This window comes from Pristiophorus japonicus, chromosome 6, assembly GCF_044704955.1.
Source record: "Pristiophorus japonicus isolate sPriJap1 chromosome 6, sPriJap1.hap1, whole genome shotgun sequence".
Taxonomy (NCBI): Eukaryota; Metazoa; Chordata; class Chondrichthyes; family Pristiophoridae; genus Pristiophorus; species Pristiophorus japonicus.
In genome coordinates this window covers 27,186,321-27,200,170 of record NC_091982.1, presented here as the reverse complement: position 1 = coordinate 27,200,170, position 13,850 = coordinate 27,186,321, and the positions used below count along the sequence as shown (strand labels likewise).

At 44.1% G+C, this 13,850-nt stretch overlaps 1 protein-coding gene across 2 annotated transcripts in view; it reads right to left on the bottom strand.

Moving 5' to 3' along the window:
• thoc2 (THO complex 2) overlaps positions 1-13,850 on the bottom strand; it is a 150,225-nt gene that overhangs the window by 131,552 nt on the left and 4,823 nt on the right. For both annotated transcript variants that reach the window (XR_011593590.1, XM_070882709.1), the window contains exon 2: positions 2,960-3,018. Coding sequence is in view for 1 of the 2 variants with exons in the window: in XM_070882709.1 (XP_070738810.1) it covers positions 2,960-3,018 (59 nt within the window). In the remaining variant the exon portion in view is untranslated. The remainder of the gene's footprint in view (positions 1-2,959; positions 3,019-13,850) is intronic.

Below are 13,850 nucleotides of genomic sequence, written 5' to 3'. Positions count from 1 at the left end.
AGAAGCAAAAAGAAAAACCAACATAATCAGGCAAATACCTACACCAGGGAAGCAATTCTCCTTTCAATGGGCCCAAGTTCGCCCCCCCAGCAGCCCCCCACCGCTTAAAATGGAGGTGCGCCAACTTTGTGGAAGAAAAACCCTGCCGAAAACTTACCTCGGTATTCTGCCCACGCACCACTAATAGTGCAGAGACCTCTGCACATGCACGCTAGAGTGTGTGCGCATGTGCAGTAGCTCTCGCCCCCACAATCTCTGCAGGCTGTGTGGGAGGGGCCTGAAGCATGCCGCCCCTAGCCCTGGCTGAATGGGCTCCCTCATCGGCTTCCCCTGCCGCGTTCAGCTCAAGCATACCACAGAAACATAGAAAGTAGGTGCAGGAGCAGGCCATTCGGCCCTTCGAGCCTGCACCACCATTCAATATGATCATGGCTCAACATGCAACTTCAGTACCCCATTCCTGCTTTCTCTCCATAACCCTTGATCCCGTTAGCTGTAAGGGCCATATCTAACTCCCTCTTGAATATATCTAACCAACTGGCCTCAACAACTTTCTGTGGTGGAGAATTCCACAGGTTCGCAACGCTCTGAGTGAAGAAGTTTCTCCTCATTTCGGTCCTAAATGGCTTACCCCTTATCCTTAGACTGTGACCCCTGGTTCTGGACTTCCCCAACATCGGGAACATTCTTCCTGCATCGAACCTGTTCAATCCTGTCAGAATTTTATATGTTTCTATGAGATCCCCTCTCACTCTTCTAAATTCCAATGAATATATGCCTAGTCGATCCAGTCTTTCTTCATACGTCAGTCCTGCCATCTCTGGAATCAGTCTGGTGAACCTTCGCTGCACTCCCTCAATAGCAAGAATGTCCTTCCTCAGATTAGAAGACCAAAACTGAACGCAATATTCAAGGTGTGGCCTCACCAAGGCCCTGTATAACAGCAGTAAGACCTCCCCTGTTCCTATTCTCAAATTCTCTCGCTATGAAGGCCAGCATGCCATTTGCTTTCTTTACTGCCTGCTGTACCTGCATGTCAACTTTCAATGACTGATGTACCTTGACATCCAGGTCTCATTGCACCTCCCCTTTTACTAATCTGTCACCATTCAGATAATAATCTGCCTTCCTGTTTTTGCCACCAAAGTGGATAATCTCAAACTTATCCAAATTATACTGCATCAGCCATGCATTTTCCCATTCACCTAACCTGTCCATGTCGCCCTGCAGCCTCCCAGCATCCTCCTCGCAGCTCGCATTGCCACCCAGCTTAGTGTCATCTGCAAACTTGGAGATATTACATTCAATTGGAGATATTACATATCAATGATTGAATGATTACCCCTCTCTCTCTGATCCAAAAGACTTTCAGTAGCTGATTAATGATTTAGGTTGCGGCTAGACGGCAGATTACAATTTGGGATGAGCAAGTGTCTGTCAGCTGTCAGACAGGCGGAGAGAAGACCTTCGTCATGCTGCGGACTGACCTCAGTTTGACTGTTGGTGAGATGCAGTGGCAGAGTTCCAGTTCATATGTGCGCTTCAATGTATATTTAGAACTCCAGTTCCCCTGGCAACTCATTTTTAGTGTTAGGGAGGGTATGAGCAAGTACGTCCACTTAGTCGTATTTATTCCATATTAAAACTGCACGAAGCACGCTGCCCCTAGCCCTTGCCAAATTGGCTCCCTCATCGGCTTTCCCTGCCGTGTACAGCCTCTCCCCTCCTTTCCCAATGCCACGTTCAGCCCCACCCCCCCTGCCCTTGACCAATGCCGCGTTCAGCCCCACCCACCCACTTTACTGATGCCGCATTGAGCCGAGCCTCCCATGTGCGTCTTACCACCCCTAGCCCTGGCCAAATGGGCTCCCTCATTGGCGGCCAGCTGCTCGTGTTTTTCTGCAGTTAAGCTTTGCTGAAGGAAGGACTTCTGTTTCTGATTTGTTTGTTTGTTTATTTATTTATTTATTTATTTATTGATTGATTGATTGATTATGTGGTCCTAAATTCTTGTTTGATTTACATTCAAGTTTACTCTTCATCTGCTTTCAAAAGGAATTCTGTAAAATGGTTTGGCTGAAACTCTTATTTACAGGACTTGCTTTAATGTATTTGCTAGTTCACCAATCCATTTTTAATCTAGTTGTTTAGTGCTTTGTAAATCTTGATGCTCAGAGCAAGTCCTCTCAGCTTCCTTGTATTTTGTGTGTTATTGAATGCTTATTTTTGTGCTTTGTTTCGTGCTTGGTGCTTTAAATGTACTTATGCTTCTTTAATGTTGTTGTCAAGGTGTTTAGTGCTTTGCAAGGTTTTCTCACTTCCCTCTCTTCCTCCCCCTCCCCGAAAAATCTCTGGCTACCTGCTCTAATTTCTTAGCTCACCGCAAGGTTTTTCTGTGCGGCCACATCCGCTGACCTAAGTTACTTTGGAGTAACTTTTAGCTGTCTAAACTTGCTTAAATGGCCAAAACAGGCGTAAATGGCTAGTAACGCCCCCTTTAAAAAAAACTAAACTTAAAAAAAAACTAACTCACTTCCACTGGAGCAAATTAAATGGGCAGAATTGCAATTTTTAAAGATACTCCAAAAAAAATCTAGTTGCCCCCCCAAAAAAAACAGAGCAACTCCTGGGGAAACTTGGGCCCAATGGAAGCAAGAATTGACCTTCAAACCTCCACTGAAAGGGGCAATGAATTAAGTCAACGAATGAACTTCAGAATTTTTAGATAGTTAAGGCTTCAGATTCTGATCCCTGCTCCTGATCCAACACAAAAGCTTGACCCGAGCCTTGTGCTGTTGAATAATCAAAAGGTCCATGTGGTCAACACAGCAATTTGAACAGTCTTCCAAAGGTCAGTTGTGATCATTCGCTCAATAATTGTAATTCTAATAATGATTCAGGTCACCCTGTAAACAAAGTACATTTCTTCAGTATAAATTTACTCCACAGAAAATCTTACCTTTAAACGTTACATCATTGTAACCTCGATTTTCAGTAAGACTGCGGCATAACTGTACACTGCAAAATAAAATACATATAAGTAATTTTAAAGTAACTGATCAACAGTCAAAATTGTATAATCAGTTATTACTAAATGCAATTCAATTATGGTCTACAAAAAGAGATATATTTTCATTAAAAATGTGGTTGCTTCTAATTTGCAAAATATTTAACTACTTCACATATATTGCTCCATAAGCTAGGTACCTATTCATACCAATGTATTCCTTCCATTAAATGATTTGATAACCAGTCATAAGACGCTCGACCAAATGAAACAGAACAGCCGCAAGTACCAACTCTGTTTAATAACCAATTATACAGAAGTGTTTTTTTTCTGTTTTTTTGATGAGAATCAGGTTAATATTGCCCTTGATAAAATGGCAAAGTGGATCTATAATGTTCCATACCAAAGAAAATGTTTCTTTCAATCTGATTTTGCTAAGATATTCAATCCTTGAGCTGGTGGCAGATGAGTATAATGTGGAGAAATATGAGGTTATTCACTTTAGTAGGGAGAATAGAAAATCAGAATATGTTCGAAGGTGAGAAACTATTAAATGTTGGTGTTCAGAAAGATTTAGGTGCCCTCGTAGAGGAAACAGAGTTATCATGCAGGTACAACAAGCAATTAAGACGGCAAATAGCATGTTGGCATTTATTGCAAGGGGCTTGGTGTACAACAGGAAGGAAGTCTTGCTACAATTGAACAGAGCCTTGGTGAGACCACACCTGGAATACTGTGCACAGTTTTGGTCTCCTTATCGGAGGAAGGATAGACATGCCTTAAAAGGTGCTGCAATGAAGGTTCACTATATTGATTCCCAAAATGAGAGGGTTGCCCGATGAGGAGAGATTGAGTAGATTGGCATATTACTCTTTGGAGTGTAGAAGAATGAGAGGTGATCTCATGGAAATATCTAAGATTCTGAAGGGGATTGACAGGGTCGATGCTGAGAGGTTTTTTTCCCTGGCTAGAGAGTTTAGAACTAGGGGGCATCGTTTCAGAACAAGAACATAAAGAAATATGAACAGGAGTAGGCTATATGGCCCCTCGAGCCTGCTCCGCCATTCAATAAGATCATGGCTGATCTGATCATGGACTCAGCTCCACTTCCACACCCGCTCCCCATAACCCCTTATTGTTCAATAAACCGTCTATTTCCGTCTTAAATTTATTCAATGTCCCAGCTTCCACAGCTGAGGCAGTGAATTCCACAGATTAACAACCCTCTGCGAGAAGAAATTTCTCATCGGTTTTAAATGGGAGGCCCCTTATTCTAAGATCATGCCCTCTAGTTCTAGTCTCGCCCATCAGTGAAAACATCCTCTCTGCATCCACCTTGTCAAGCCCACTCATAATCTTACACGTTTCGATAAGCTCACGTCTCATTCTTCTGAATTCCAATGAGTAGAGGCCCAACCTACTCAACCTTTCCTCATAAGTCAACCCCCTCATTCCCGGAATCAACCTAGTGAACCTTCTCTGAACTACCTCCAAAGCAAGTGTATCCTTTCATAAATATGGAAACCAAAACTGCGCGCAGTACTCCAGGTGTGGCCTCACCAATACCTGAAATAGCTGTAGCAAGACTTGCCTGCTTTTATACTCCATCCCCTTTGCAATAAAGGCCAAGATACCATTGGCCTTCCTGATCATCTGCTGTATCCTTTTGTGTTTCATGCACAAGTACCCCTAGGTCCCGTTGTACTGCGGCACTTGGCAATCTTTCTCCATTTAAATAATAACTTGCCCTTTGATTTTTTTTCTGCTAAAGTGCATGACCTCACACTTTCCAACATTATACTCCATCTGTCAAATTTTTGCCCACTCACTTAGCCTATATGTCCTTTTGCAGATTTTGTGTGTCCTCCTCACACTTTACTTTTCCTCCCATCTTTGTATCGTCAGCAAACTGGGGTGGGCCATTTAGGACTGAGGTGAGGAGCAATTTCTTCACTCAGAGGGTATGAATCTTTAGAATGCTCTACCCCAAAGGATTGTGGATGCTGAATCGTTGAATATATCGCAGGAAAGTGGAGTTGGAGTCGAATATCAGGCATGATTTTACTGAATGGCGGAGCAGGCTTGAGGGGCTGTATGGCCTACTCCAGCTCCTAATTATGCTATTTGCTAACAATTAATAGACATAGAATCATAGTTACATCTTAAGACATTGCAATAACTCACGATGAAATTCCTTGTATTTCATATCACTGGAAATGTTCATAATGAAACAGACACTTGACTCAATTGCAGGACAAGACTATGGAGTCCGAGGTGAAGAAAACCCCAGATATAAACTGGAGAAAAAGCCATCAACAAACGCTTTGGAGACACAATGATAGGCACTTGTTTCAAGCCTATGCGTATGTTTTGAGAAAAGCAAATGAAGTCCAAGTGACACTAGAATGTTAAAGATGTTGGACTATGTTCTCATCAGTGGGAAACACTGCAAGGAAAAAAATAAAATGCAAGACGATCAGCTAGCATTTCCAGAAATCCAGTTACAGCGCAGGAACATGATGAATTATGACTATACACTGTACAAGAAATCGCAAAGGAAATCAAAATACCAGTGACTGGATGAAAGAAACCTTGAAACACAATAGTACAGGCTGACGAACAAGAGTTGTGAAATGTTATTTAGCTTTGAGAGATGATATTTTTGAAAGATGATGTCAGAAGGTTAAATGATTTGACTAGCAGATCAATGGTTTGGATAAAATCATCTGGCAGTAATCAGTTTACATTCAACAAAAACATGTGGACAAGATAGTGATGTCAGAATTGAGACAAAAAAATTGATTTTTAATCCTTTTTTTATTGCTGGAAACTGCATGGAAAAGGGTACTAGCCAATGAGTTGCATAGGATGGGGCCAAAATTCAGGGTCCGGATAAGGCCTGCTACTGCCGTTTTCCGGTGGCCATGCGGCAGAATTGAGTGGCCGCCGCGTTGCAGTCTATTGGCCGCCACGATCCAAATTCACCTCGGGAATTTTTTGGGCGGTACCCACGTCTGCCCCGCTGCTGCCAACCGCCCCATCAAAACGCACACCGCTGGCTCTCCTGGACCTCCATCCCTCTCCCTGCGAAATTTACCTGAAAAAAAACGATCCGTCGCGCGGAACCCCCAACAGCTTTTTCTGTTGTGCACCTGGTTTCTTGTGCGAGAGCCACTGCAACGCAACTGCCCTTTAAGGAGAGGGTACACTGCCGCAGCCATCGTGTTTTTTTTGCAGGCCAACTTCCCAAGCAGCAGGACAATTATGGCCCCAAGTTCGGCCAGGCCGCCAATAGGCAGCCTGGTACCCCCTCTTGGATGCCAGGCCGCTGGCCCAGCCAAACCCCACCCTGGTGGCCCAGTGGCCAAACCTAAAGAAATGCTGCTTCTCTCCCCTTTAAATGAGGGGAGAGACATGGTGATGCACACATGTACTGATGTCACCACAGCTCCGCCATTGAATGACAGCGGCGTAGACTCCATCCCGCCCCCACTTCCACCCCTCACCAGCACTTACCACTGCACTTCTGCCCCCATTATGACCAACTTACGGTCCGATCCGAAAAAAACAGCCAAGGGGAGAAAATCGATTGGAAGCCCACCTCAGCGCACCCGATGGTAAAAAGATCAAAATAAGGGTAGGTGCGCCAGCTTTCTGGCGGGTCTGAATTGCGGCTCCGGTATTTCTCATCGAAAATGTCAAGAGCTCAGAGACAAGGCACAGGTTGCCTGCAGTAGGTGTCACTAGATATGAATTCTTGAGAAAGTGCAATCGGTGCTAATTGGGTTAAATTGCCAAATATATCACATTAAATGGTGAACATCATATGCCACAGAAAGAGTGATCATGCATTTAATAAGGTTAGTGAAATTTGCCCTTTTATAAATGGTATTTTATCCATTTCAACTTTAAAGGGGGTTGGATGGAAATACTTTCCAGACACTCCGAGCCATAGGGCATTCGTGGACAACCTTTTTACAGCCAATAGAAAAGTGATGTTCAAGACTATGCTAGCCCAAATTGAAGCTAGTTCCATTTTTAAACTGCATGTTTCATATCTAAATAAGAACATTTCTGTTTAAAGTTCCTTTAGAGAAAGTGAATGGTCATTATTTTATGCACCTACGAGAATAGCAACATATATTTTATACTGTATGCTGTTCATTTACCCATTTTATTTAAAGAAACTGGCTGCCCATTTAAAAGCCTGGCTCTCAGTCGGATATAGATCGTATATTCAGTCCACTTTTTGAACTGTGAATACACGATATGACAATACTTTCTAGTAACCATCAAAAACAATGATTATTTCTGGGTCCTATTACGGTTTACCCAAAGATTGGGTCATTTTTTAAAATTAATTCTTAAAATATGGGTCTCATTGGCAAGGCCAGCATTTATTGTCCACCCCTGGTTGTCCTTGTGGTGGCGGAATGTCTTCTTGAACCATTGCAGTCCATGTGCCAAGGTACCACCACAATGTTGTTGTTAGGTAAAGTGTTTCAGGATTTTGTCCCAGCAGAAATTAAGGAACAGTGATGCACATCCAAGTCAGGACAGCATGTGACTTGGATGTGATGGTGTTCCCATGCACCTGCTATCCTTGTACTTTTAGGTGGTGGAACTCTCAGGTTTTGGAGGTGCTGCTTTCGAAGCCTTGGTGACTTGCTGTCGTGCATCTTGTAGATAGTATACACTGCAGCCACGGCATGCCGATGGTGGATGTTTAAGCAGATGGACGAGTGTTGATCAAGCAGACTGCTTTGTCCTCGATATTGTCCAGTTTTTGTGTACTTGGAGCTGCACCCATTCAGGAAAGTAAAGATTATTCCATCACACTGATAGCACTTGCCTTGTAGGTGGTCGGGAGGCTTTGTACAGTCAAGTGGCGAATCATTCACTGTAGACTACTTGGTCTCTGACCTGCTCTAGTAGCTGCAGTATTTATGTGGCCGGTCCAGTTCAGTTTCTGGTCAATGGTGACGACCAGTACATAGATGGTGGGGGACTCAGCAATGGTAATGCAATTGTATGTCACAGGGAGGTGGTTAGAGACTCTATTGCTGGAAATGATTCTTGCCCAACATTGTCCAGGTCTTGTTCCATGTGGGCATGGACTGCGGCATTGTGTGAGCAAGTATGAATGGTAGTAAACACGGCAACCATCAGCGAACAGCCCACTTCTGACCATATGATGGAGGTGGTCATTAATGAAGTAGCTGAGGATGGTTGGGCCTGGGACACGACCCTGAGTAACTCCTGCAGTGATGACCTGGGACTGAGATGATTGGCCTCCAACAACCACAACCATCGTGCTTTGCGCCAGTTAGGACTTTAATCACTGGAGAGTTTTCTCCCTGATCCCCATTGACTTCAGTTTTACTAAGGCTCCTTGGTGCCACGCTCAACTGCCTTGATGTCCAGGTCAGTCACTCTCACCTCACCTTTGGAATTCATCTCATGTCCATGTTTGGAACAAGGCTGGAATGTGATGAACAGGTTATTGATGAGTCAGTGCCACTTAATAGCACTGTCAATGACAACTTCCCTCACTTTGATGATGATTGGGAGCAGACTGATTAAGCGATAATTGGCCAGATAAGATTTGTCCTGCTTTTTGTGGACAGGACATTCGCAGGTAATTTTCCAAAGTCAGGTAGATGCCAGTGTTGCAGCTGCACTTCAACAGCTTAGCTAAGGGCATGGCTAGTTCTGGAGCACAGTTCTTCAGCACTTTCGGCGGGATGTTGTTAGGTCCCATAACCTTTACTTCATTTACTAAGCCATTTCTTAATGTCACAAGGAATGAATTCAATTGGCTGAAGGCGGGCATCTGTAATGGTGGGGACCTCAGGAGGAGGCCAAGAAGAATCTTCCACTCGACACTTCTAGCTGAAGATGTTTATGAACACTTCAACCTGCTCTTCAGCACTCGCATGCCGGGCTCTGCCATCATCGAGGATAGGGATGTTCATGGAGCCTCCTCCCACTAATTGCTTTTGGATCACCATTCACGTCTGGATCTGGCACGGTTGCAGAGCTTTGACCTCATCTGCTGGTTGTGGGATTTCTTAGCTCTGTTTATAGCATGCTGCTTTTGCTGTTTAGCATGCTGTGTTATAGTTTTACCAGGTTGGCGCCTCATTTTAAGATGTGCATGATGCAGCTCCAGCTATGCTGTCCTATACTCCTCATTTAACTAAGGTTGGTCAACTGCCTTGATAGTGATTGAGCAGTTAAGGACATGAGGTTAGATTGTGAAGGTACATAATTCTACTGCACCACCTGCCCCAAGCTCAAACTGGTACCTTCAATGCCCTTGCTAACATGCTTCCTTCAAATGGTGTTCAACATGGAGGGGTACTGATTTATCAGCTGACAGAGGGCAGTAGGTAATCAGAAGGTTTCCTTGCCCAGGTTTTCCCCTGAAGCCATAAGCCTTCATGGGGACCACAGTCAAGGTTCAGGACTCCCAGAGCCACTCACCATTTCCCCCCACCCACGACTGTATACCACTGTGTGCACATCTCTGGTGGGTCTGATAGGACAGGACATACATCATCATCATCATCACAGGCAGTTGCTCGAAGCGAGGATGACTTGCTTCCACGCCAAAAAGGGATGAGTTCACAGGTGTTTCAATGCAGGACCTAATATTCCAGATCCCAAACTACATGTGGGAGGGTGGAAGATGCGTGGATTTTTTTTTTTTTTAAAACGTGTGGTGGCCGTTGCACACCAGCCACCACACGGGCTTGACCCAGTGGCAAGGATTACCCAAGACGACAAGAGACCAGCTCTGCTGCACGGGCCTAATGCGCACATGTATCGCAGTGTGGGCTGGCCCGTGCTGCCCCTGGGCCCTCGCCTCTTCTGGCCCTGAACTCACAGCTCTCCCAAGTCCCAATCACATCTCTCTACATTCACCCGTCACTCCCTCGCCCCGACCTCACCGCTCCTGCTGTACTTGCCCACGCTCCAATCACCGACCTGGACCTTGATGATATCCCTCTTCGCTGCCGTCACCCTCCTGCACCAGCTCGCGCTGTACCTTGCCGTGGTATGCCGCCACGCTGCCCAGGGGCCACCGCTCACCGCACCTTTTATGGCCCTGACCTGCTGCAGATAGTCTCAAGCAGGTTGGGGCCACCACGCTGGACATATATAGAGATGATAATGGAGGATTAAGAACATTAAAAAAATTGAAGTATGCCATAAGGCCCCTCGAGCCCGCTCTCCCACTCAACAAGATCATGGCCGATCATCGACCCCAACTCCACCCTCTCGCCCAATCTCTCGATCCCTCGATTCCCCTAGACTCTAAAAATCAATATCAGCCTTGAATATATTCAGCGACTCAGCATCCACAGCTCTCTGGGGCAGAGAATTCCAAAGATTCACAACTCTGAGTAAATAAATTCCTGTGTCTTAAATGGCCTACCCCTTATCCCAAGACTGTGCCTCCTAGTTTTAGACACTTCAACCAGGGGAAACAACCACTCAGCATCTACCCTGTCAATCCCCTTCAGAGTCTGAGACATTAGTCAAACAACAGCCTGGTGTAGTCAGTCAGTGAGACAGCTATCCTAACTTTGGCACCAGTCCTCAGATGTACTTTGCAGGGTCAACTGAACTGGACAAAGCTTGAACGCAGCCGACTGGTCCATCCAGTTTTATTCTGTTCCTATCCTTAAGTTTGATACAACTTAGTGGCTTGCTTGGCAGTGAAGAGTCAACCACATTGATATGGGACTGGAGTCACATATAGGCCATAAGGACAACTGGACATTTTTCAACAATCCATGTTCACTCTTACTGGCATCAGCTTTTTATTTCTGGGTTTTTTGTTATAAATTCAAATTCTCAAATTTCCATGCACTACTCGTCCAGTAACATAACCACTACACGACTGTACATTCAGGTCAAGAAAGGACCAAAAAAAGTGACAAATCCGAAGACAATGAAAGTATTGGGTAGAATCCAACTACAATGATAAGCATTATGGTGATGCAATGCACCAGACAGGAAAGGATCATTTGGCAATATAAACAAAAATCCCTCCCTTGTGCAAATTATTAACTTTAAAAAAGAACAAATGCTATCTCTCACATTCTGATACGATATTCGGACCATGTTAAGATCATACCAGAACCAAATCCATCAGGAGGTTCTCTGACCTATTTGCTCTGTGCCAAAAACAAACGTCAGTTACCAAAGATTATGGGGAAGCAATTTTAGATAGTAGAATAGGGCTGGAACCCCCACCACTGCAAGAACGCCGTGCGATCAACACAGTGGGAGCCCAATGAGAACTAATCTGCTTTTCAATTAGGAAACTTGAGCAATCGCTGCATATCTTATGTCTGCACATTATGAAAAGCATAACATAACTCAAGAATAGCAAATTGAAAGCATCACACTGATTACCATGCCACTGACCTGTCAAAACTCTCAACAACCTGAAGGAGGAAAAAAAATCAGAGGTGGCAGCAACAGATCATTTTAAAAATTGTTCAGAATTTGTTTTCACACATGATTGCAGCACAAAGCATAAGTTTGCACATGAAAGGCGCTGACACATCCACTGGGTCCTCTCTCATGGGCTTCAACTCATTAAATGAAACTCTGAGGAAAGCAAGAACATTTGTTCTGCAGAGTTACTTCCAGAGCTGTCTGTTTATATCCCACGAGACTTAAAGTTGAAAAAAGACCAGAGAATGTTTGCAAATCTAGCTGTCAATGCTCTATTGTTTGTTCCGAATGAAAGTGAAAGTGTTGATGTGTTTCACGTCTGCAGGAATAATCCATGAAGACATATTTAATAGAATCAAAAGTAGGCATACAATTGAAGAACTCAGCCTCAGATCACCCAAGAAGTTTTGAGCAAGCTCTGTCAGTGCAGGAAATGTCTGTGGCAAGGCATTTTTTTTTTTAAAACTCAAAACTGCACTGAATAAGTCGAGAAACAAATATTCATATCCTCTTCAAATGGCATATAAATTCCAGATTTGTCAATGAAGCAGTAGCAGTTGTATCCAAAGACAAATATTTTCATATTTTGTCTGGCTTTCACCACGAGGACTTTCTCTCAAATGTATCTCAGACTCTCATAAAATGTTAAATTCAGAAAAGGTGTAAACTCAGCTACGGCAGATATTTGTAAACTCTCAGCTTGTATGCATGTATTTAGTGCTTATGATAGCATGTACGTTTGCTCGCCATGGAAAGATCATGGTTTTAAAGATACTTAAATCTGACATGGCATAGTAAGTATACCGGCAGCTGGGATTTATTTCTTCAGACACAAAAAAAGTTTTAGCCATTGACCAACCTCATATAATACACCAAAGCTAGTACAAGTCATGTAAAGATTTTCCTACGGTAATATTGATTTCTCCACTTGTTCTTACCCCGACTGCCTGCACAAATACTGCCTCTATCCAATTGTAATGCCAAAATCCAGCAACTACGCATTGAAAACTCTGACATCTCATGACTGGTGTACTAGAACAATCAACAATAATGAAAGTTTTGCAGTTGCCTCGACAGATGACTCACCATGGCTTGGGATTGATATTATTGCTGTACAAGTATACAAAAAGAGCTAAGGTGCCTAATTCTCCATGCAAGTTACAAACTGACAGCAATCACACAAGTGAAGACGAATAACAAGCTACTGGACACTGAGGTCTAAGGAGGACAATACGGACAACACTTGAGTGACTATATCTCCTAACACAGACCATGTAACTATTGTAAAAGTTCAGTTTTGAGTTTAACAGTGATGCAGCTGTAATATTTGGCTACTTAAAAACTAGAGTGCCAGATTCTTAGCTCCAATTTCAGAACACATGGCTTCAAATCTGTACTTATTTTCACGACTATTTCATTTGCTTTCTGTTTCAAACGATATCTGAAACAACTGTAACATTTTGATATGGCCCTGAGTGCACAGCAAAGATGCTCTTAATATATTTAGGATTTTGACTAGAAAGCTACCATTGCTGGATAAATATCGGAAAATGTAAACTTGAGAGCACGCTTCTCAAGAATGAATATGAAAATTTGCTATCTCAGTAGTAGTACCTGTAGTACAACATGAATTTCAGGCCAGGGCTCAGCAATTGTATTTTTTAATAAAATCTTATTGAAGGCTAGAAAAGTTTCAAATTGTACATATCTGGCAGTTTGCAAGGCGGTTTCTCGCAGGTTGAAGAATAGGCCACTAATGCAATTCAATCTTAGAGAATATATTCAGAAACATTATTACAACTTCTGGTTTAGCAGGGAAGAGTACTTCACAATATAACAACTTGTATTTATATAGTGCTTTTGACATAGTAAAACATCCCAAGGCAGTTCACAGGAGTGTTATAAAACAAAATTTGACACCGAGCCACATAAGGGGCCCAAGTTTCCACAAGAAAAAAAACGGCGCCTCTCCGAGCTGGGCACCCGTTTTTCGGGCCTAGAACTGCGCCTAAAAAAATCCTCGGTGGTCTGCACCTATTTACAGGTCCTCTGGCCCTTGGCGCAGTCAGCACGAGCTGTGGGGGGGCGGAGCCAGGTCCCGGCGCTGAAAACAGTGCCGGGACCTCTGCACATGCGCGCTACAGTCGGCACGCAAGTGCAGTAGCTCCAGGCGCCGAACTGTGTGGGAGGAGCCCGAAGCACGCAGCCCCTAGCCCTGGCCCAATGGCCTCACTGGGGCTCCTCCCACGGTCAGCTCCTGCTCCCCGCCTGACCAAACCCGACACCACCCCCCCCCCCACCGACGACCCGAGACCCACTCCCCCCCCTCACCGCCCCGAGACCCGCTCCGAGACCAGACACCCGCTCCCCC